Source organism: Manacus vitellinus, unplaced genomic scaffold (genome assembly GCF_001715985.3).
Source record: "Manacus vitellinus isolate BGI_N305 unplaced genomic scaffold, ASM171598v3 scaffold_21_pilon, whole genome shotgun sequence".
NCBI classification, from domain to species: domain Eukaryota; kingdom Metazoa; phylum Chordata; class Aves; order Passeriformes; family Pipridae; genus Manacus; species Manacus vitellinus.
Window position 1 is genome coordinate 12,929,308 of NW_021939546.1, and position 22,776 is coordinate 12,952,083.

At 55.7% G+C, this 22,776-nt stretch overlaps 3 protein-coding genes across 5 annotated transcripts in view; all 3 read left to right on the top strand.

The window, feature by feature from the left end:
* Positions 1-306: 306 nt before the first annotated feature.
* On the top strand, positions 307-9,383 carry HECTD3 (HECT domain E3 ubiquitin protein ligase 3). 3 transcript variants are annotated; one of them, XM_029959675.1, is made up of 19 exons: positions 307-428; positions 699-834; positions 1,271-1,386; positions 1,666-1,779; positions 2,153-2,235; positions 2,608-2,773; positions 3,255-3,336; positions 4,229-4,411; positions 5,082-5,134; positions 5,464-5,528; positions 5,947-6,050; positions 6,385-6,504; positions 6,853-6,942; positions 7,293-7,499; positions 7,888-8,017; positions 8,394-8,468; positions 8,692-8,773; positions 8,895-8,966; positions 9,191-9,383. In XM_029959675.1, the coding sequence occupies exons 1-19, from the start codon at positions 394-396 to the stop codon at positions 9,273-9,275; spliced, it is 1,998 nt and encodes a 665-aa protein (XP_029815535.1). In that variant the 5' UTR covers positions 307-393; the 3' UTR covers positions 9,276-9,383. The 3 variants fall into 3 exon arrangements, with proteins under 3 accessions (XP_029815535.1, XP_025750834.1, XP_025750835.1); XM_025895049.1 differs by lacking the exon at positions 307-428 and having other exon boundaries at positions 711-800; XM_025895050.1 differs by lacking the exons at positions 307-428; positions 699-834; positions 1,271-1,386 and having other exon boundaries at positions 1,708-1,801.
* Positions 9,384-14,029: 4,646 nt separating this feature from the next.
* LOC103758184 (E3 ubiquitin-protein ligase HECTD3-like) lies at positions 14,030-22,464 on the top strand. The gene is given in 23 exon segments (XM_025895055.2): positions 14,030-14,068; positions 14,071-14,184; positions 14,186-14,371; positions 14,450-14,610; positions 15,171-15,263; positions 15,695-15,830; positions 16,208-16,323; positions 16,589-16,702; positions 17,761-17,843; positions 18,054-18,219; positions 18,585-18,666; positions 18,929-19,111; positions 19,207-19,256; positions 19,377-19,441; positions 19,698-19,801; positions 20,062-20,181; positions 20,304-20,393; positions 20,486-20,692; positions 20,947-21,076; positions 21,473-21,547; positions 21,830-21,911; positions 22,036-22,107; positions 22,270-22,464. Coding segments are annotated over 23 exon segments (2,553 nt in total). The 3' UTR covers positions 22,355-22,464.
* Positions 22,465-22,521: 57 nt separating this feature from the next.
* EIF2B3 (eukaryotic translation initiation factor 2B subunit gamma) overlaps positions 22,522-22,776 on the top strand; it is a 99,842-nt gene continuing 99,587 nt past the window's right edge. Inside the window, exon 1 of the mRNA XM_029959764.1 lies at positions 22,522-22,573. Coding sequence (XP_029815624.1) covers positions 22,522-22,573 — 52 coding nt within the window. The remainder of the gene's footprint in view (positions 22,574-22,776) is intronic.

Genomic DNA, 22,776 nt, shown 5'->3' on the forward strand with positions numbered 1-22,776 from the left:
GCTCACCCGGGACCAGCTGTCTGGGAGCTCGGGGGGCTGCCCCTCGGCCCTTCCTGCTCTGGACTGGGGAACCCCAGCCCGTTTGGACATGTTCCATAGAAATGAGGCAAGAGGGATGCCGGATGTGGAGTGAACTGGGTTTGGCTTGGGCAGTGTCCTTGTCACTTGCCCAGCGGGGTGTGGAAGGAGTAGACATGGATGGAAAGGAAAGGGTGACAGTTGAGGCTGGAGGTGATGGAGTATGGTGGGGCTTTAAACCCAAATCTTCCCCATCAAGCTACTCCTTGTTCCTCTTGGGACTTTCTCACTCCTTCCACTTCTCTGTGTTGTTTCAGATGGGAGCAGGTGGTGGATCTGACATACTCCCTGCGCCTCGGAGCAAAGCCCAGGCCCATGGAGCAGGATGAGGCTGCAGTAGAGAAGCTTCGGTATGAACTGTTTTTTGACTTCTGCTTGTTGGGGACAAGCTGCTGTCTCTCCCTGGCTGCTCAGACAGCTGTCTCCTGCAGATGGGGGTGAAAGGGAGGGAGACAGGCAGCGGGGAACAGCTCTGTTCATCACAGTCTTGTCCTAGATAAGCCTGCAAAAGGCAGGAAACAGGGCAATACAAGGCAAGCAGGATGCAGACCTCTCTTTTTTGACCCATAAGTCTGGCTTCCTCTGGTGCTCCAGACCCAGTAATCCCTTTTCCCTGGTAGGTTTGTGCCCCCAACGTGGACTTATGAATGTGATGAAGACCTAGTGCATTTCCTGTATGACCACATTGGGAAGGAAGATGAGAACTTGGGCAGCGTTAAGCAGTACGTGGACAGCATCGATGTCTCGTCCTACACGGTGGGTTAAAGGGACAAGGCTGCGTTGGCCCAGCTGTGCCATGGGGCTGTGGAGCACAGAGCTTGCTGTGCTGCTCTGGACTGAACTGGGCTATGTTTGAGAATGTGGCAGAGAAGCCTGGAGAGCATCGTGCAGCATGTTGTGTAATGTGCCCCTGGAGGGACAGTGGTTTGAGAAGCCAATGCTAATATTAGTTGCTAAGCTGATTTTAGGGAGGGGTTGTTATTTTGTGCTCTGTGTGTGACCTCAGAGCACCTTGGAGGGCCAGTCCCAGTGTCCTGTGCGCTCTGTACCCCCCTTGTCTACCCACAGCCAGGCAAAGGGAACGGGCCAGTGTGATGCCCCCTGGCACTAAGATTCATGACAAAAGTAACCGCTAAAGGGAAGTTAATCCCACGCCCATCTGATCTTCCTTTCATTCACTGCCCTCTTCCAGGAGGACTTCAATGTGTCATGCCTGACCGACAGCCGTGCTGACACGTACTGGGAGAGTGATGGGTCCCAGGGCCAGCACTGGGTGCGGCTCAACATGAAGAAAGGCACCATTGTCAAGTGAGTCATCTCTGCTCTGCACACTGGCTTTTGACTGGGACAAGTTCTGTGACTCCCTCTCTCTGCCTGAGTCTGTCATGGCCCAAATATGCCCTGCACTCCCAGCCCCTCAGCCTTTACTCTGCCTCTGGGTTTGAAGGCGTCTTGGCATTGTCACAGCTATCTGGGGATCAGAGCACCAGCTGCATGTGCTTGGTAACAGTGTGACCAGGCAATGAAGGGGAGCAGCGACAGGTGTTCAGATGCAGTTGCCTTCTCATGTCCTGCTTCCCTTTGCAGGAAGCTGCTGCTGACAGTGGATTCCAACGATGAGAACTTCACACCCCAGCGGGTCGCTGTGTACGGGGGCGAGGGGGACAATCTGAAGAAACTGAACGACGTCTGCATTGAGGAGTGAGTGGATGGAGGTACACAGGTTAGCGTGGCCCTTGCAGGGGCTGGAGGTGCTGAACACTCCAACCCTAAGCAGTCATATGGCCCCAGCCAGGCTCTCTGAGCTGTGGGTTCACTCTGCCTACAATAGCAGACAGCACAGCCATCAGTGCTCCCGATCTGATTGTGGGACTCATCAGAATCATGTCACCTGGACCTGTGTCACCAGCAGGTTCAGGCATTCAACTGTATTGCAGGCAACTGGGTCTGGGTGCCTGCCACAGGCTCCCATTTCAAAAGATGGAAACCCTCTTCCCTTACAAGCATCCAAGTGGATTTTGGCAGGATGGGTGAGAGAACAGCCTTTCAGCCTTCATCTGTGCTGTGTTTGCAGCAGCTACATTGGGGATGTGTGCATCCTTGAGGACATGACAACACACCTGCCTGTCATCGAGATCCGGATTGTGGAGTGCCGAGGTAGGGCTGGCTGCAGTGGCCACATCCATAATGCACCTGTATGATACTGTATGTTAAGAGTTTGTTCTGTGACTTGTACTTCTTGTCCCTGCGGGCTTTTTCTGATGAGATGCAAAAGAACCGGGGGGAAACTCCAGGGAGATCTGATGTTTTGGAAGTTCTCGGCTTTCATCCTATCTTTCTCTGCCTTCAATTATTTAATTTTTTTTCTCCTGTAAATGCCCCACTTCTTTACAGAGATATTTCAGGCTTTCAGTGCCCAACCCCAGAGCTGGTGGAACTGGTCACATTCATAATGCTTTTGCCTGTAGACCTTCCATGCTGGAAGGCTTATTTCCTCTTGGTCCTATCATCCATGGTCTTCCTTGGCAGATGATGGGATTGACGTTCGTATCCGAGGCATCAAAATCAAATCCTCCCGACAGAGGGACTTGGGGCTCAGTGCTGACATGTTCCAGCTGCCCAATTTGGTGCGCTACCCTCGCCTGGAAGGGACTGACCCTGACCTGCTGTACCGCCGGGCCGTGCTTATTCAAAGGTACTGTGTGGAGGGGAGCAGACAGGTGGGGTGGCATTGCCTGCAGGGGTTACTGCCATCTCCAGCATGCATAGGGCTGGATGCTGTAAAGTTGTGTGACTCCCTTTGAGACAGACATTCTGGACACTGGAGAAAATAGCAGAATCATTTGGGAGCAAAGTGGGCTCTCTGGGGTAGCTCCCCTAAGCTTTCAGAGGAGTTTTGCAGCTCAAGTGCAGTGTCTTGTGTGTTGCAAGCACAGCATAGCTGTGCAGTGTGGGGGCATGTATATGCAGAGTCCCTTGTAAGGGAGTGCAAGATTCACTGCAGTGCCCAGGGAGTGGGAATTTAGTACCAAAGGCTGTGTGATGTGAAAAACTACACTGGGTTTGTTTTGGATGAGTTATTATTTTTCTGCTTGTGTCCAGGGGGTGCTTTGTCTGAAATAGACTTGTGCAGATCCCTGTTCCTCCTGCATTGCAATACCTTTTTTGGGATTTAGGTTCATCAAGCTCCTGGACAGTGTCCTACATCACTTGGTGCCAGCCTGGGACCACACTGTTGGCACGTTCAGCAAACTCAAGGTGAGCAGTTCCCTTGATGTCTTGTTGGGGCCTCACTCTGGCAGGGTGACGGTGCTTGGGCTGTGTCAAGGGAGGCAGCCAGTGCTTGTTGCCTTTAAAGCAGCTCAAGAGAAATACCCGGCTGAGCTCAGTTCATTAATGCTGTGAAAAGTGATACTGTTTAGAGGTCAGTTTCCTGCTAAACCACGGATGTGGAAGCATGTAGCTGTGGGGTAACAAGAAGACTCAAACCAGAACATTTCACCCTCCAAAACACTTGGACCATGGCAGCACTGGGCACGTGAGCTGGATACACTTCCCTTACAAGATCTAAGCCCAGGACACTCCGTTCCTGCACTTACTGCCAGCAACTTTGAGCTGGCTGTGTCCAAACTGCAAGGCTTTTACCAGTAACTCATTTCTGGCTTTAATAAGCTTTTGCTTTCCATCTTTCTCATAATGCTGAGTTCATCCCTCCAGTTGTCTGTTTTCCTTACATCCTCTCCAAGAATACATATGCTGGACATAACTGGGATAGCTCCATTCTGTGTGTTTCCAGGCCAGCTCAACATAGGACCCAAAGCATTTGAGGATTCTTGTTTGCTTAGAGGAGCTGGCTTTGATTACAAATGGGAGAAAAAGTAAGATCAATTTTCTGGTGGGAGTGAGGGTAAAGGAGAGTCTAAGCAGTACTGGAGCGTGAGCATCAGATGACAGCTGATGGATTGAGGACTGGGCTTGATGTCTCCCTCAAGCCAGAATGCAGAATGTATTAGAGGCAGAGGGGGAGCAGATATTGCCAAGGAGAGTCTGTCTGTCTGGGAAGGCAGTGGCCCTGGGAAAGGGAGAGACCTGGAGGTGTGGCGTCTACAGTAGGAAGTAGGTGACATGTTTTGTACGTACCTGTTGGCAGCACATCAAGCAGTTCCTGCTGCTGTCCAAGAAGCGCACGGCCCTCATTACCCAGTGCCTGAAGGACTCGGAGACCAGCAAGCCCAATTTCATGCCGCGGCTCTACATTAACCGACGCCTGGCTATGGAGCACCGAGACAACCCTGCCCTGGACCCCAGCTGCAAGAACGCTGTCTTCACCCAGGTACTGTCCCTCCTGGAAGGGTCCCTGCTGCTCTGGGGAGAGTGGGGCATCCCAGAATGAGAATGATCCACAGAAAGGTGGGTGGAAGGGACAACTTGGAGCTGGAGTTACCTAGAGCCCTCAAAGCCTCTTCATGTGACTGTTAGGCTCTCTAATTACATGTGCTGATGATCCCATATCCAGGAATAACATGTAGGAGGTATTTGGGATCTCTGAGTTGAAATCTGTACTCTGTCCTGGATGCTCTCTGTGGCATGTTGTTAATGCGGAGTGTAACAACCTTGTTACACTAAAAGGGCAGCAAAGAATTCTTGTGTGACAACAGTCATGCGGTTGCATACAGTCCCGTGTCATGGTTTTACAGCAGTGCTGATCTTCCTGTGCTCATTTTCTGCCCACCTCCAAAGGATTTAGTGCTCTGTGTGTGCACAAACAGCTCAGACTGCTGTAAAATTTAATGTGTTCAGTGCACCTCTGAGGCTCAGAGGTGGGACACTATAATTTGTGCTCCCTTTCCAAAAATGAAGGGTTTCTAGACCATTTAGAGATCAGCTTCAGTCAGTATTTAATGGTTTGGGGCAAACCAGATTTCTTCCAATTTCCTGCCTTCACCTGGCACCAGTTTCCCTGGAGAAGGGATACCAGCCTTGATCTTCTCTGCTTGTTGCAGGTATATGAAGGCCTGAAACCCTCAGACAAGTTTGAAAAGCCTCTAGATTATAGGTAAGTGGTGTCTGGATGAGAGGGGGCATCATGCAGTGCTGGGAGCTATGTCCTCTGTCACAGCAGAGCATTTGGGAAGCCTTTGTGTGTCCTGTGCTCTGGAGAGGTTTTGCTAGGACAGGAGCCAGTTCAGCCATGGGATGAGGGACTGTTGCCCAAGGTGTCACTTCCCTACTGAGGATGCAACTGTCTCTGGAGATTGAGATCTTGTCCTGTCCTAAGCCCAGGCTGCTCCACTGTAGTCCCCTGGTGTTTCTGCTGTGCCTGCTGCTTTCTCAGCACCTCCTTGGCTTTGAGCAGCACCTCAGGCAATGCCTGGCTTTCTGCAGGTGGCCATTGCGTTACGACCAGTGGTGGGAGTGCAAGTTCATCGCAGAGGGCATCATCGACCAAGGTAGGGACTGCGCGGGGCTCCTCTGGAGCAGTTGGGGTTGATGAGCTGACTGTTCCTGTAGGGGCTCTTGTTTGCTCCCAGTGTTACTGCCCATGGTGGAGAGAGGGAAGGCAGGTTGCCTTGTCCTGCTGCTCCCAGCCATTTCCTAGATGCTGCTTGCTGGGATGGGGATCAGACCTCCATTAGTCACTAACAACAGCTTTATCAGTGCCAGTGCTCCTTCTGGTTGTCCTCCCCGGGCCAGGCAGGGATGTTATTTCTCCTGTCTTATTTCCTCTGGTGCCATAAGGCTCTGACAGGAGCCTTCTGCTAAACCCAGGACCAGGTTGGACCAGGATTCCTCATCTTTCCTCCATAACTGAGGGTCAGCACATGAGGAGTTCACATCTCTGAAAACGTCCTTCTCTTGGGGTTGCAGGTGGCGGTTTTCGGGACAGCCTGGCAGACATGTCGGAGGAGCTGTGCCCCAGCTCAGCAGAGACCCCTGTGCCTTTGCCCTTCTTTGTGCGCACGTCCAACCAGGTGCAATGGGTCGGGATATCTGGGACAGACCCTTCTGGGCCTGGTAATGCAGTGCTGTCCCTGTCCCCTTGCATGCCAGGGACATACCGGCTTCGGCTGGTCCGAAGCTTTTCGTTGTGAAGGGTTGGGTAAATTGTTTTGTGGCATCTCATTTTAGAATATGCTAACAAGTGCCTAGATACTGACTGGTCTGTCACTGGGAATATTGTCAAGGAGGATGGGGGGTTAGCCCACTTCTGCTGTGAGAAGTGCCCAAAGGCATGGCAGGAATGGTCTGTGGGGTTTCATGCTGTGCTGAGATCATGACTTGGAGTTTTGCCTCCCATTCCTGTAGGGTAACGGCACTGGAGAAGCCAGGGACATGTATGTCCCCAACCCATCCTGTAAAGACTTCCCAAAGTATGAGTGGATTGGGCAGATCATGGGAGCAGCTCTGAGGGGCAAGGAGTTTCTGGTAAGCTTTCAACACCATCCCTGTGAGATCTGCTGCAAAGGGAGTTGTTAGCCCCCTCCTGCAGCCTGTCTGACAGGAGTATGCGAAGGCTCTGTGTCAAACACTGGGACTAAAGGTGTTTGGCAGGGTTTGAGGCTGAGGGATTTGGAGAACTCAGAGGCTGAGTCTTGGGGGATGCTGCTGAGAGCCTGGGAGACAGTGCCTGGTCTCTGCTTAGCTATGATGAACTCTGCATGTGGACAGGGGGAGCAGGGAAGGTGCTTTGTGTCTGTGTTGTTGAGCCCTATGTCCTTCTTTGGGGATGTCTCGTTTTCACACAGACTCAGCAAAATTTCTGTTCTCCTTCAGGTCCTGGCTCTTCCTGGCTTCGTATGGAAACAGTTAACAGGGGAGGAGGTCAGCTGGAACAAAGACTTCCCTGCTGTGGACTCTATGTTGGTGAGAGGCACAGCCTCCCAGTTCTTATCCTGTTCCTTGTGGCACTCAGCAGTGTGGTGATTTGTGTCCCTGTCCTCATGTACTTGCTTCCTCCTGTGATCTGTCAAAGAAACACACGCAACAGAGGACAGCTCTTAGCTATAGGGTGCATCTAATGCTAATATAGAGATGCAGCCATACTGACTGCTGCTTTAAGCATGCAGTGGCCCAGGGTCTGCTAAATAGCTCTACAGCAGCATATCCCATGCTGTGTCACTGTCACTTGTCTGGGAAGGGAGGAGACGGGGACCTGGGCACATCACTGCTCACTGGGCGTCTCTCTAACAAGCACTTATTTGGGGCCTGGGCAGGTGAAGCTCCTGGACATGATGGAAGTCATGGACAAAGACACCTTTGAGTTCAAATTTGGGAGTGAGCTGACCTACACAACAGTGCTGAGCGACCAGTGTGTGGTGGAGCTGATCCCCAACGGCAGCAACACCGTGGTGCGCTACGAGGACCGCAAGGAGTTCATCCGCCTGGTGCAGAAGGCTCGGCTGGAGGAGAGCAAGGAGCAGGTAATGCTGTCCCATAGTGTTGGTGGTCATCAGTTCCCAGAGACACCCCACCAGTCTGCTTCTGGTAAAATGCATCGTGGTTGGTGTCCCTGTGCTCACTAGTGCAATGGTAGCCAACCCTTCTGGTGAGGTCCTGGAGCTGATGGAGTTGTTCAGAAGCAGAGTGGCTTGTAGCAGCGTAGGTGATATGGGGTTTTATTCCCAGCTCTGACACAGGCTTCCTTAATGAACTGGGATGCATCCCTCTGGGGTTCTGTCCCCTTCTTCAGGTTCCTTGGAGTGTTTGCTGAGCAGTCATGTGGCTTGCATCCAGTAGAGTCCCTAGACTCAGCCATGAGTCAGGGAAATGGGCAAGACATGCTGCTTACCTGCCCTGTCTCTTTTTCAGATCATGGCCATGCAGGCTGGGCTGCTGAAGGTGGTGCCCCAAGCTGTTCTTGACCTCCTTACATGGCAGGAACTGGAAAAAAAGGTCTGTGGAGACCCTGAAGTCACAGTTGATGCCCTGAAGAAGCTCAGTAAGTGAAGGGCTCTGCTGAAAATTCTTTTCCTGAAAACAAGACTGTCTTCTGTCTGTGCTGGGACAAGAAGTGTGGGAGGCTGGTGTTAGCCTTTATTACAGTGACAGTGTGGGCCTGTGTACTTCCTGGCTTTAGCTGGGTGCTGATGGGGGCAGAGGTGTCTCTTGACTCCATGCTGGGCCTCAGAGTAGAGTCTGGGACATCCCTATGCTGTCAGTATCTGAGCCCCTGTGTAGCTGATATGTCTGCATGTGTCCCTTGCACCTTGGGTCTATGTGCTCCCACCCTGTGGGCACCCAGAGGTTTTTTCCTGTGCTAACAAAGAAGGAGCTGGGATCTTTAATAAACTCCTTTTCTGTGTCCTTTCTGCCAGCCCGGTTTGAGGACTTTGAGCCACAGGACACCCGTGTTCAGTACTTCTGGGAAGCACTCAACAACTTCACCAACGGTGAGCGCTTTGCTCTGTCCCTGCATCTCATGCCATGACAGCTCCTGCATGCTGGCTGGGAACTGGGAAGGTGAAACCAACCCTCATTGCTGCCTGGGGAACAGCTGGGAGCCAAGGAGAACAAGCAGCTGGGCTGAAGGGACTGCTTGCTAGCACTGGGGATACCTGGAAGCAGCTGTACATCCCTCTAGGGTTTGCTGATACTTTTGCTTTTCCTTCACAGAGGATCGCAGCCGCTTCCTTAGATTTGTCACTGGCAGAAGCCGCCTTCCAGCACGGATCTACATCTATCCAGACAAGATGGGGTAAGTCCATTCTTCTGTAGGCTGCAAGGCTGACAGATCCCATGCCAAAGGGATGTGTGGTCTCATCTCCACTGCCTCACTGGCCTGCTGGTTCTAACCAGTTTGTCACCATCTCCCCAAGCTCTGAGACGACAGATGCTTTGCCGGAGTCATCCACCTGCTCCAGCACTCTCTTCTTGCCCAACTATCCCACGTAAGTTTTGGTGCTTCCCTGTGTCTGGGAGACTGTGTGTCTGGGTTCTCTTCTTAACCTTGGTGCTGACCCATAGGGCCACACTTACGTCTCCTGCCTGTCCCATATGGTTGTTGAGATTCTCTCTGTGAACAGCTGGTGAACATTTTGTCCTCTCAGCTGGCGAATGCATCAGTGGAAACTCCTCCTTATCTTTATTTTTTTTCCCCTTCTGCCATCCCTAGAGCCAAGGTGTGTGAAGAGAAGTTGCGCTATGCTGCCTATAACTGTGTGGCCATTGACACAGATGTGAGTCCGTGGGAAGAGTGATGTTGCAGCCTGACCAAGCAGCATGGACAGTCATTCAAGAAAACCGTGCAGTGGGAAGAGCTCCCTTGTTTTTCCAGGATGTGTATATATAATAAACATATAGGTGAAGCCTGGCTCCCAGAGTGGATATGGAGGTTGGGTCTTCACCAGGGTGGGAGCTAGCTTGGAGTGTAAATATGATTGCAATAATGAAATCCTGGCCCAGCTCTCAGGCATCAGGAAGGTCTGGTAGGCTTTTGTAGTGAGTTTCTTCTCCACATGTCCCTGTTGTAGCTCTGTAAAGCTCGCCCCACCCAGGCTGCACTCTGCTGCAAACAGAAGTGGGACAGGGACTTGAAGCTGCACAGCACAGAGAACTCTGAGCTGCTGCTGAGACCGGGGGAGGCTCAGAGATGCTCAGTGTGTCTTGACGACATTCCCTTGCCTTGTTCCTGCCCTCGCCTTAGGCTAATGGAAATGAGATCATTCATCTAGGATTCAGAAGAAAAGGGGTGGGCTGGTGGCAGGTGCTGCAGGGGTGCCTTTGGCCACCAGGTGTCATGACAGACCTGCACAGCAGGACTGTGGGTGCTTTGGAATGGACTCCCATGCTGTTACATCGCACAAAATCCAAGTTCTGTGACCACCCGTGGTTCCTTGCACCCCTTGCACAGCAGTGACTGCTGGGGGAGCTGCTCCCCCACAGGAGATGGAAACTGTCTATTTGCTTTTTCCTCCGTAACTTTCAGTTCTGCATCCAGCATGCTGGTGGCTTGGCAGCTGTTCTCCCAGGCTCTTTGAGCCTTGATTTTCCCCTAAAAGCCAGTATTAACACTAATCTATTTGAGTTCTCATGGAGCTGTGCAGGCAGGGCCAAGCTCTCCTCACAGGCGGCAGGGATTAGGGGCAGGCATGGCAGTACCAGGCTCTGCTCTTTGCTGAGGGAAGGGAGGTGGATGTTTCAGGTGAACAGGGAAAGCCTTTGCCCCAGGGCAGTGGAGAAACTCTGGGTGTCAAGAATTGGAGCTCCTTGAGCAGATGGGCATGCAGTGCGTGAGCAAGGAGTGGGCAATGAAACCTTTACAGCTTCAAGACCATTGGGAATACTCCTTGATATTCCCAGCCCTGAGCAGGGCTGCTCATTGCCTAGCACTGTGAGCTACCAATTGTTAGTCCACGTTTATACCTCCAACTCCATCCTCAGCCTGTGTGGTCTGTTGGACCACCACTAAGAGCCACAGAGTCACTGAGGCTGCACTGGAGTGGGGCTGATGCTGTGAGTTAAGATTATTCCTGTGTTTAATGCTTCATGGCTTTTTCTCATCTTTTGAGGGAGTCTGTTAACCAGAAATCACTTCCAGTTGTAAACAAAGTCCTTCCCTTCACCAGTTTCCTTTGAAATTGCTGTAGTCCCAGATCTGCTGAGGGGGGTTGTGCTAAAAGGGATGTAGGAGCAGGAGGGAGCATGTGCTGCCACCTCCCACATCGTGGTGAGTGGAGGGAGCACAGGGTGAATGGGGAAGCTGTTTCTGGCAGTCCTTGCCTGCAGCAGGGCCTTCCATGCTCAGCTGGGTGGGTGTGAAGTCCTGTCTGCCAGAGGAGTTTTTTTATAAGTCCTAGACTCATCTCAGAATTGATATCTCTGGCTTTGTGGCTGATTCCAACCACCAGCATGGACGGGAGCAGAGCCAGTGCAGTACCTTTCCATGGTGGTGGCTGAGTCCCTTCCTGGGGTGTCTGTTTTAAATGGGCGTGAGCAAGCTGGTGAAAGGACTTTGATCTGCTGGCTTGGCCTCAGTCAGGAGTGTTGGGGAAGGAGCCTGAAGCAGCAGGGGTTTGAAATGAGCCATCCTAGATCTGAAAGGGACTGACATTTGGGTGGAATCAATCCTGCTTTTTCCAGCCTTGCCCACTTGTCTCTAAGGCAGATCAGCAGGCAGTCACATTATTTACTGAGCAGAACTAGAAGCAGCAATAAAAATTGATTCCTCTCTGGTGCTTTATTGCTGGGCAGGGTAGGGTTGTTTGATAAGTGGCTCAGGACAGGATGGATAAGGCCCTAGCCTTTGGTGAAGGGTGGGCTGACGTCACCTGTGGGAATGGGCAGGTTAGGATCCAGCTAGGGCTGCTTGGGATGACCAGCTGTTGGCAAGCAGGCACCTCTGGCTCTGCTGCCCTTGGAAGCAGCTGCAGCTGATGGAGGGTAACTGAGGTAATTATGGAGGTGTACCCTGACCTCTTATTTCCTGCTACCAAGAAGAGATCTGCTCAAGGGCTTACTGGAGCTCTGGGGAAAGAATCTAGCTGGTGACAGGGATTTCTGTTTAAAAAATACTTGTAGTAACAGGACCCTGGCCCTAGCAGAAAGGGGATCACCCAGGATGGTCTGGGTTTAACCCCTACAAGCATACTGAGAAAAATGGCACTGGCTGTACCGGGCTGAGGAGACCTGTGAAAGCCCTTCTAGTAGGAGGAAGAGCCGATCACATCACTGAGGTCTCGGGTGAGATCGTTTTGTGCACAGTCAGAGAGTCTGGACAAACGTGGCTGCTGAGGAAGGACGACGCCAGGATAACCCGCAGATCACACTGTTGAGTTTGCTGTGCAAAGGTGAGCTGGGAAGGGGGAGCTGGGAAGTGGCCTGAATCTCCTCTGCATGGTCCTCTCTCATCTGTGGTGTTTTAAAGCCAGTCGCAAATTGAATTTCTGCTGTGACAGCCCAGTGAATTGTGGAAAAGGTCAGCCTGACTCAACTCTGGCCAATCTCAGGGGCCCAAGGTAGGTGTTATTTCAGTGCTGGGTCACATTTTTTCTCTGATCTCTAAAGGTGTGGGTAGGAACTGTCTCCTACCATGTTTGGCAAGACACAAGTCAAATGCCAATGCCCTGGACTCCTTCTGGATGTGGCCCAGGGTGAGGGAGCCCTCCTGGGCGCCAGGAACCAGAGGCTGTGCATCTTCACCCCATCAACCAGTCTGAAGTCCGTGGAGATCAATTTTCAAGCCAATGCCATCCTGAGAAAGGTGCCAGTGCCCCTGTGCTGCTGAGAAGAGGAGTATCTGCGTGCCAGAGCTGCAGCTCTACAGAGTGGGTAGGGATGAGCTGGAGGAGGGACTGATGCCATCAGGATTGTCATAGAATAGTTTCAGGTGATTAATAACACTCATGTAGTCTAGCTGTTCTTGTTATTCCACTAATACCCTGGAGTATGACAAACTGTAAGTAGTTTGACAGGTTCTGTCTGTCCCTACCTCATGTAGGATCTAAAATAAAATGAACAAACTAATTGCTCCTGACCTTTCTGGTGATTGGTGTGGTCTGGCTGGGGCTCCTGTGTCCTTCTGTTGGGTTAAACAGTGAATGTGACACTCAGGGACATGGTTTAGTGATGAACATGGCAGAGCTGGGTTTACAGTTGGACTCAATGATCTTAGAGGCCTTTTCCAACCTAAATGATTCTGTGATTCTAAACAGCAGGGGAGACTGGTGTCATGAGAGGCAGCTGGAGGTGAAGTGGAAACTGGCCCTGTGGTCCCCTTTGCACACAAAGTGGTGTCATGGAAGTGACTCAGAGTATTAATTGGCTCAACCCTTTGCAGCAGCTCTGCAACCAGTGTTACAGGGTGATGTGGCATGCAGAGGGAGGGCACAGGACCCTCCTGGCTGTGGTAACTGCAGGCAGAAGCAAGGCAGAAGTCTGCATTTCTCTCACACTGTGGTGCGGGGCACTTTGCTCCTGGCAAGGCAGGTACCCATTACTGTGTTGAGGCACAGTCACGCCTGTTCAACAGATAACGCTGCGGGGGTGACAGCTGTTGGATCAGTTTGCACTGTGCCTTTGTAGCCAGAGATGGAACCGGACTCTGACCTGCCAGGAGAGCAGTGCGGCACCAGAACAGTGCAGGGACCTTTGAGCTCTGCCAGGCTGGTTGTTTCATGATCCCTAAATGTGGCCTTTAGTGCCCAACCTGAAGAAATTAAGGAAGTGTGGGGTGGATCTGAGTTGCTCTCTGCCACCACCCTGCCGTGGTATGTAACAGGCAGGTGTGACGTGGGGTGACACACTGCCAGTGTTCTGGATGGTTGGGTACTGCTGCCAGGATGCCACTGCTGGCTGGGGTAAAGCTGCTCCTGGGTCAGGAAGCCTGTCATCCTCTCCAGCTGATGCTGGAGCATCCCCACCAGGGTCCAGCCTGCCGGCGGCAGGAATATGTCCCCCTGCCTGGGGCAGGAATATGTCCCCCAGCTAGCCGGGAGCTGGTTCTCCCCATAGCAGGATACCTGCTGCCCTCTTTTCCCTATCCAGGCTGGAGAAGTAGCCCTGTGCCCTGACACCACAGGGACCCCGTCTTTGCTTGCGGGGATGCCGGCAGTGACAAAGATGTTGGAAGCCGGGGAAAGCAGAGTCCTAAGCCGTGGGGTGAGGGGATGCCTGTGACCTGAGTCAGCTCCTGCCGAGAAGTGAGGGACTGGGGTGGGCGTAACACAGTCACGTCTTGGCAAAGGGGGGATAGCGGAGGCCCCAGAGCCGGGATTGCGGCCCGGGACGGATGACGGGCTGGGACGTGCTGGCGGACACGGGCGGAGCGGAAGCCGCCCGGGGAGGAGGCGGCGACGGGCCACGAGGGCTGCCGAGGCGGCGCGGCCCCGGAGACAGACGGGCGCGGCGGACCGCCGGGGCGAACGGCCCGCGGTCACCTTCCGGGCGGGCAGCGCCGGGCCGCAGTTCGGGACAGCCCGCTGGGCGCAGCGGGAGGCAGGTGCCGCGTGCGCCGATGCGGGCGGGCGGGGAGGCGCCGCCACCAGGTGCTGGGTCCGGCTGCAGTTCCTGCTGCAGTGCAGCGAGGGTTTCCGCTGCGCCCGGGCGCTGCCCGGCCGCGCCTCTTTGCTACATGTGCCCAAGGAGTGCAGTACAAGATCTGCAAAGGACCCCGCCGGCCGCCGCCGCCGCCGCCGCCCGCAGACCTCCTGAGCGTTGCTGGGACAGCCCGGGGCCGGCGCGGGGCGGGGAAAGCAGGGGCCGGCGCGGGCCACCATCGAGGTGCGAAGGCGGCTGCCTCCGCGCCACCGGCGAGGAGTACTGCAACGGCGCCGGGCTCTGGGTCAAGCTCAGCAAGGTAACGGCGGCACCGGGAACCACCCGCGGGATGCCGCTGTCCCTGACACGGCGCTGACAGACCGGGATGTACCCTCAGGAGCAGCTGGAGGAGTACACGGGCAGCCATGGCCTGGCAGAGGGCTGGGTGCTGGCGCAGAGGTTCGGAGAGGGAGGAGATAAGTTGGTCCCGGTTGACTCCGTGCAGAGGATCCAGTGGCAGCACGAGACGCTGGGGGTTGATTACAGACCTGCTGTCAGGTATGGCCTCAGCCCTCGCCCCGGGAGGGGACTGGGCTGGGCTGTGGGGGCTGGAGACGCGTGTGGCCGGTACCCACAGAGGATACGCGACCCCGCCATCCCAAATCCCTTGGGCATGTCCAGCACAGCCCTCTCGCTCCCTCCAGCGCTGGTGGAACACACCCCCACCGAGCCACCGGTGGGCAGGTGGGTGCCCTCTTGCAGGCTAATCCTGTTTGCTTGTGGCAGCGCCTGCACAGGATAAAGATGCCAGGGGTTCCAGGGCACTCGGATTTGGGCTGAGCAATGTCGTGGAGGTAGTGCCGTGATGAGAGAGCTCAAATTTGATTTTTGTGATGGAAGGCCATATGCAGGGCTGGATTCCCCTGCTCTGTCCCAGCCTGTACCTGGGTGCAGGGGCACTCTCATCCCTCCCACAGCTGTTCCTGCAGCCCCTGGGTGTCACCCCCCAGTCCTCCACCACTGCTGCCTCCACTCCAGGCTAAGGCAGTAATGCTTGGGTACACTGAGCACTGACCCATCTTTTCCCTTGTATGATTCCTCTGCTGATGCTGCTCCAGCTGGGAACACGTGGTGGACCTGACCTACTCCATGCACCTTGGAGAGATGCCCAGACTCATAGAGCAGGATGAGGCCGCTGTGCAGAAGTTTCGGTATGAGTGCATCTCCTAGACCGGGACTGCAGCACCCTGAGGGGCAGCCAGCCAGGGCCTGGACATGCCTGCAGGACCAGGACTGGTTTCAGGCTCGGGACTGGGGAGGGTGGGTGCCATGAGAAGCCTTTTACAGTGGTACCTCTCAACACTGCTCAAGCAAAGATGGCCTTTGCTCCGTGGAGCATTGGAGCAACCGCGTGCTGCTATTCCCACTGGGCTGGAGTGGCCATAAACCCCTGGCGTGTTGGTGATGAGATACAGCTGTGCCATCTGCCTGCTGCAGGGACAGGTGCCAGTCACCATCCCGAGTTGGTGACCACGAGGCAGTGTTGCCAATCTGAACTGGGGCACCTGCACGCTGCTGGTGGGCAGGTTTTGGGGTGCAGGCTGGTCTCCTCATCCATTACAATTTAGGAGACTCCCTGCAGGTCTGTACCCCCAGGCTGGAGCTACGAGCATGACATGGAGCTGGGGCGCTTCCTGTATGATCACAGCGAGAAGCAGCTGCAGCACGTGGACTGCACCAAGGAGCACATCAGCAGCATTGAGGTCTCCTCACAGACGGTGCGTAGTGGGGCTCCTCTGCAGCCTAAAATCAGCATGAGACACATGAGCATCCTGCAGCTGCGGGGAGGAGGAGAGTGGCCAGTGGTGGCTGTCCCCTCTGTGAGGGGCAGGGGACAGTGGTGGGGTTTTGCTGCCCTAGCAAAGCCGCCGGGAGTTGGGCATCTGGAGCAAAACCCCCCCGTGTCTCTGGGGCACTGCAAGGGGTCTGTGGCCATGCCCAGTTGCTCTGTGCAGGAGCCACCATCCACCTGCAGCCTAAGAAACCAAGGGGCTGGCCTGGTCCTGACCTCTTCTGGACCCACAGAACCCATCTCAGTGGTGGTCTTGGTGTGCCCAAGGATGCTTATCTCCCTCCCCCTGCTGCACTCTTGCAGGAGGAGTATGTTGCAGCCCATCTGACAGACAGCCAGACAAACACCTTCTGGGAGAGCAATGGGCCCCCAGGGCAGCACTGGGTGCGGCTCAAAATGAAGAAAGGAGCCATTGTCAAGTGAGACCTCGGGTGTTCCCCTCCATGCCAGCAGCTGTGCCAGGGATGGGCAGGGTGCAGGACAAAGCACCCGTTTCCTCCTCAACCCAGCTTTCCCCCAGCTGCAGCTGGGGACTTGGGGTTGAAGTGAGGGACAGCTGCTGCCAGAGGCACCCCAGGAAGACACAGCCTTACCCCCAGGCCTGGGAGAATTCTGGGGGCACCTCTGTGCCCAGGCAGCTCAGGACGGGAGGAGAACACTGTGCCTTGCTCTTCTCATCCCTAGGAGGCTGTGGCTGATGCTGGATGGGCAGTGCAACTCCTATATACCCAGGCGGGTGGCTGTGTATGGGGGGACACTGAACAGGCTGCAGCACCTGAGAACAGTCCTAATTAACGAGTGAGTAATGAGCAAGGAGCAGTCTGGGTTCAGCTTATGCTGAACTCCAGAGCTGTCTCTGCATCCTGAGCAGGTGCTAAGGAAAGGGCTGGGGTTGGTCCTGAGTTACTTGCCAGTGAGAATGCCTCTCCAAGGGTTGGGACTCCCTGGGTGCAGGCTACATCTGTCCCCACAAGTGTGGTGGTCCCTCACCTTCATGTGCCAGCCGAGCGCCTTCATCTCCTCTCCTGCTCCTCACCTATGCTGTGGCAGCTGGCAGTGTGCCTCCTTCTGCCTGGTGACTTTCTGCCTCCTCCTCACCTCTGGGGACACATGCCACTGCTGTCACCCCTCTGAGCATCTCTGCCATGCTGTAGCCAAGAAGTCCTGGGGAGCTTCCTGTCCCTGTCTTCACTCTGGCTCTGAGCATCCTTCTCGAGGCAGGCAGGAGTTTACTCAGGAGTGCAAAGATCTCCTTCACCTTCCCCAAAACTTGCCCCTTTGCCTGTTTTGGCTGAGCAGTGAGATCTGTCTTTGAAGAAGCACCCATGAGATCACTAAGGTGTCCTTTGCAGCTGTGGGAGCCAACTCCTCCCTCTGTCTGCTTAGTTGCAGTGGTTTTTCCCCATGGGCCCGTAGGACTTTGATGGGACCTTGAAAAAGGCTTTGAAAATACACTTAGTGAATTGCTCATCTCCACAAATCCCCACTTCCTTCAAAAACCCTTGGATGACCAGCTCTGCTTGAAGGATGGTTCTGCCCTTGTGAGATGTGCTAGGACCCCCCAAGAACAGTGACATGCTCTCGGCTAGCTTGTGTTTCTGTACTGCTTTGAATTTGTGCTCTTTAGTGGCTCTTTGGATGTGGCTTCCACCTTCTCCAGAATGTCTCTGTGCCTCTGACAGCCTCTTCTCTCTGCTTGGGCCCCTCCTGCTGTAGCCCTGGTGAGGCTGGGGGGGCTTTCACCATGGGTAGCAGCGCATCCTCGGCTGGGGAGCCACAGTGGCCTGTGCCTCGCTGGCCACCTCGCTGGTGTCTGTGCCTTGTGGCTCCACCATCCCTCTCCGTGCTGTGTGCAGGAACAGCTACCAGAATGTCTGCATCCTCCGGGACATGAAAGCCCACATGCCAGTGCTGGAGATCCGCTTCCTGGAGTGCCGGGGTGAGCCTGTGCTGCCAGAGTGGGGCTGCCAGCCCAGCCTGCCCCTAAACCTGCAGCTGGTCCCGGCACCTGCAGCTCTTCCTGCAGCACCTGCTGCTTTTTTAGGATCCACTGGAGAGAAAGATGAGGAATGAGCTTCATATGAGATGCTGCAGGTGCTGGCTGCACAGCTGCAGCAGCGCACACAGCATCGCTGTTCCTTCTTGGCAGACCAAGGGTACAATGTCCGTCTGCAAGGGATTAAGATCATATCCTTCTGGGAGTGGGACTTGATCCTCAACGCTGGCATGTTCCAGCCAGCCCGGCTGGTTCGCTACCCTCTCCTGGAAGGAGTGGACCCCGACGTGCTGTACCGGCGGGCTGTGCTCATTCAGAGGTACGGCACGGGGGTGTCACCCTCCCTGCAGTCAGCCCCGTCCCAAGAAGAACCATGCCCTGGCCTTCAGGGCAGCCTCAGGCTGGGGTTGGCACTGTCCCCACAGGGAGACCCTCTGCAGCGATTCAGCTGCAGTGCTGTGGTGTGTGCTGGGCTGCCCTTGTTTACAGCGTTTTCCTGGGGGGAATGAAAAAAAATGTTTGGCCAGAGGGTGCTGGTTGGGTGCTCCCCTTGGTGTCTGGTGTGTCCCTCCATGGGCTGGAGGAGACCCATGTGCAGCGAGCACAGTGCCCAGGGGCTGGGGCTGGGAGGGAGGTGAAATGCCACCCTCCCACAGCCTCATGCTGCTTCTCTCTGGTCTCCAGGTTTGTCCACCTCCTGGAAAGTGTCCTGTGTTACCTGATCCCCCTCTCCGAGGACAGCATCGGCACCTTTAATGCACTCAGGGTGAGCATTTGCTGGGCCCTCCTGGGATGTTACCAGTACTGGTGTCTCCTCATGAGCTCAGATGGTTTTCTGGGGGCTGTGGTGTATCCTCCTTGATCCAATGGGGACAGACCAGGCCAGGGCTGAGAGCTCCCATGCTGGGCATTGCCAGAGGGGTGGAGGAGAATCCTGTGTGACACCAAGGGCTGTGCTTGCGGAGAGGAAAAGAGGGCACATGGTGGCAGGATCAGGTCTCTGAGTATCCCTGCCTGTCCTCTGTTAGAGCATGAAGCCATTCCTGCTGCTGTCCAAGCAGAGTTCGGCCCTCATTGCCCACTGTCTCCAGTCCTCAGAGAGCACTGCTCCTCACAGCACGCCAAAGCTCTCCATCAACCGGCTCCTGGCCCGGGAGCACCGTGCCAACCCTGCACTGGACCCCAGCTGCAGGAACACCGTTTTCACCCAGGTATGGCAACACCATGCCCAGTGCCAGGTACCTGCCAGTTCAGCATCACTTGCCCCCACTGTGTCTCATCCTCTTTCCGCTCTGCTGCTTTCCAGCTGTACGAAGGCCTCAGATCTCCCAAGAACAATCAGCCCCTGGACTACAGGTAGGACTTCAGCATCATATTTGTGGAGTGTCACCTCCCCAGAGCAGGGTGCGAGGGGATGCCAAGTGCTGCTGGTGCTCTCGGAGGAGGGATGTGCATGGGGCTGTTGCTTCCCCACAGGTGGCCCCTGACCTACACCCAGTGGTGGGAGTTAGATTTCATCAGTGAGGGCATCATCGACAATGGTGAGAGCTCTCCTTTCCTACCCCAGGGCTCTCCCCTGGGCTCTCCTGTGTTGGGGTGCAGATCAGTGGGTGCCCACGCTGTCCCAGCTGCTCTGTGAGAGGCAGCCCTGCCCTGCACATTTGGGGTGGTTCCAGCATCTCCCCTACACCACCAGTGCTTCCCCTATCCCAGGGAGGGGAGTAGCTGGGCAGATGCTGTGGCTCAGTGTCTGGCCTTGGTGTGTCAGGCAGTGACCAGCTTCTGCCCCCACTGCAGGTGGTGGCTTTCGGGACAGCCTGTCAGACGTGTCAGAGGAGCTGTGTCCCAGCTCAGGAGATGTCCCTGTGCCCCTGCCCTTCTTCGTGCGCACCTCGAACCAGGTTTGACATCCCACTGTTTGCCTATCCAGGCCGGGGGAGGCAGCCAGCAGAGCCTGGGGATTTTTAGGCTGTTAGTCTTGTCTTAATGCTTTCAAGGCTGTTGGCTGGGGGAGCTGTGCTTGTACCTGGGTGGTGGAGATCTGGAGGGGTGTAAAGGGCAGGAGAGGCAGATAGAGGAGTGATGGAGGGGGAGGCTGCAGGAGAAGCCATGCTGGGCTGGTCACATCTCTGTCTGTGGGTCCTGAGTTTCTCTCCCACAGGGTAACAGCAGCAGTGACACCAGGGACATGTATGTCCCCAACCCCTCCTGCAAGGACTTCCCCAAGTATGAGTGGATCGGGCAGCTGATGGGAGCAGCCCTGAGGAGCAAGGAGTTCCTGGTGAGCACAGCAGAGCCTTCCTGGCTAGTGAGGGGGCTTGGTAGGGGCCACGGTGTCTCACCCACTGCCTGTGGGTGAAAGAAGGGCAGGGGGAGGATGCACATGTCCGCTCCCTTTGGCAGATCCTGTCTTTGCCCGCACTGGTGTGGAAGCAGCTGGCAGCAGAGGAGGTCAGCTGGAGCAAGGACTTTGCCACTGTGGACTCAGAGCTGGTGAGCAGGGCTGGGGGCTGGCAGGGAATTGCCGTGTGCTCCTGTGACTGCTCCGGCTCCACTGTGGTGGCTACTGCCCATTTGGGTTGCAGGTGAAGCTGCTGGAGGTGCTGGAGCGGGTGGACAGGGAAGCCTTCGAGTTTATGTTTGGCAGAGAGCTGACCTACACAACAGTGCTGAGTGACCAGCGCGTGGTGGAGCTGATCCCCAACGGCAGCAACACGGTGGTGCGCTACGAGGACCGCAAGGAGTTCATCCACCTGGTGCAGAAGGCTCGGCTGGAGGAGAGCAAGGAGCAGGTAACACCATCCCCCAGGGCTGGCATGGCTCCAAGGGGACCCTGCTCCTGTGGCAAGCCATCCTAGTACTTGTGGGGTTCATGTCATGAAAATATGTCCCCAAAACTAGCTCCAGTTGGGCAGTTCCATGCCCAGGATGTCCATGAGCCCTGCACCCCCTCTGAGGTCCAGTGGTCCCTGCCCCCAGTGCCCGGGGTGGCTGCCCTGGGCTCAGACCCACCCTGGTGACACGGAGCCCCTCCTGTGCCCCCCAGATCGCAGCCATGCGCGCTGGGCTGCTCCGTGTGGTGCCCCAGCCTGTGCTGGACCTGCTCACCTGGCAGCAGATGGAAAAGAGGATCTGTGGGGACCCTGAGATCACGGCGGCCAAACTGCAGAAGTTCAGTAAGTCACAGGGCCAGCCCAAAGCTGCTCCCAGCCCCCACGAGGGCACAGATTCCCCTTGATGCTGCTTGTCCTGTGGACGTGTCCTGGTCAGGGGTGCTGAGGGGCCTGGAGGAGAATAAGCTGGAGGAACCCTGGATAGGGATGCTTCAGGTTTAGCTGCAAACCCCACTGGTCTCCGCTCTGGTCCATCTGGTCCTCAGCTGCTATGGGCAGAGGCGAATGGCCACCCTGCAGACTGGAACCCCTGTTTCTCCACCCATCACGGCACTGGGTGCTGGCCCCACTCAAGGGTGCCAGGGGTTCTCAGGGGCTCAGTGGGGAGCAGAAGGTCTCCTCCTCTCCTTTGCTTTACTGGTAGTTTCTAATGAAGACATTGCACATTCTTCGTTGCAGTCAGGTTTGATGACTTTGCCTCCAATGACACCCGTATCCAGTACTTCCTGGAGGCACTCAACAACTTCACCAGTGGTGAGTGGCCCCAAGCCTTTCCCCAATCTTCATGTGCAGTGGGATGGGCAAGGGTATGGGGTATAGCATCCCACTGCCTTTTGCACCAAGGATGCTCACCAGCTGCTTCCCTGGGAGCTGGCTGAGGTTGTCCTACCTGGCCCTTCCTGGGATGCTGAGACCGTCCCTTAGCTTAACCCCTTGTTCTCGGGGTGATTCTGCAAGGGCAGAACCTGCTGTGAGAGCAGTGACTGGGACAGTCCTATTCCTGTCCCTGAGCCTGATCCCTGTCCTTCCCCTCAGAGGATCTCAGCCGCTTTCTCAAGTTTGTCACTGGCCGGAGTCGCCTCCCAGTTCAGATCACTGTCTACCCAGAAAGGTCGAGGTGAGTCTGTCCTGCCCCGCTGGGGTCCCTGTGCCCTGCTGGGGTCCCCGTGCCCTGCTGGGGTCCCCACACGGTGCGAGGTCTCTGCACTGTGCTGGAGTCTGACTCTCTTTTCTCTCCCAAGCTTGGATGCGTTGGACCTGATGCCCCAGGCCTGCACATGCTCCTGCACCTTCTTCTTGCCCAACTATTCCTCGTGAGTCCAGCTGAGGACAGGGACTCTCCCCTTTCCAGCACAGGGCTGGCACTGGGGTTCCCTTCCAGACTCCCCAGACCCTGCCCTGGGGAATGTCCGCGTAGGTGTGGGGAGGGAAGCCTGAGGTTTTCCGTGCCATGACCCAGCGTTCTGCCCTGCCAGGGCCAAGGTGTGCGAGGAGCTGCTGCGCTACGCCGTGTACAACTGCATGTCCATCGACACTGACAAGGACACCTGGGATGAATGAGACCCCCGCGTGCCCCAGGCCATGGGAACCGCCTGCCTCGGGAACACTGGATTCAATAAAACTGCAGGGCTGGCTCCTGCTGTCCTGGCCCGGGTCCTGTTAGTGTCTGTGCTCGTGGAGGGCTGGGAATGGAGCTTGTGGCCAGTGCTGCAGCTGGAGGGGCCAGCATGGCACTGCCTGCTGGGCGCTGGGCGGGCAGAAGGTCCTGCGGGGTGGAGAGTGTGGCGTGGTCAGGGGGAGCTGTGGGTCCTGTCCCCGCCCCGCACACGGTGTGCATGGGGAGCACAGCAGCGAACTGACCCCCAGTGCACCCCCAGACAGCCCCGAATGCGCCACACAGCTCCCAGTACCCCCCGACTGCCGCCCTCACTGCCCCCAATGCCCCCCAGATCGCCCCCAATGCACCCCACACTGCTACCAGT

Coding starts and splice junctions, on each gene's coding strand:
- HECTD3 (XM_029959675.1), top strand. CDS start 394: ATGGAGCAGGATGAGGCTGCAGTAGAGAAGCTTCG. Junction 429..698: donor GCTGCAGTAGAGAAGCTTCG/GTATGAACTGTT, acceptor TTTCCCTGGTAG/GTTTGTGCCCCCAACGTGGA. Junction 6,943..7,292: donor CTGCTGTGGACTCTATGTTG/GTGAGAGGCACA, acceptor GGGCCTGGGCAG/GTGAAGCTCCTGGACATGAT.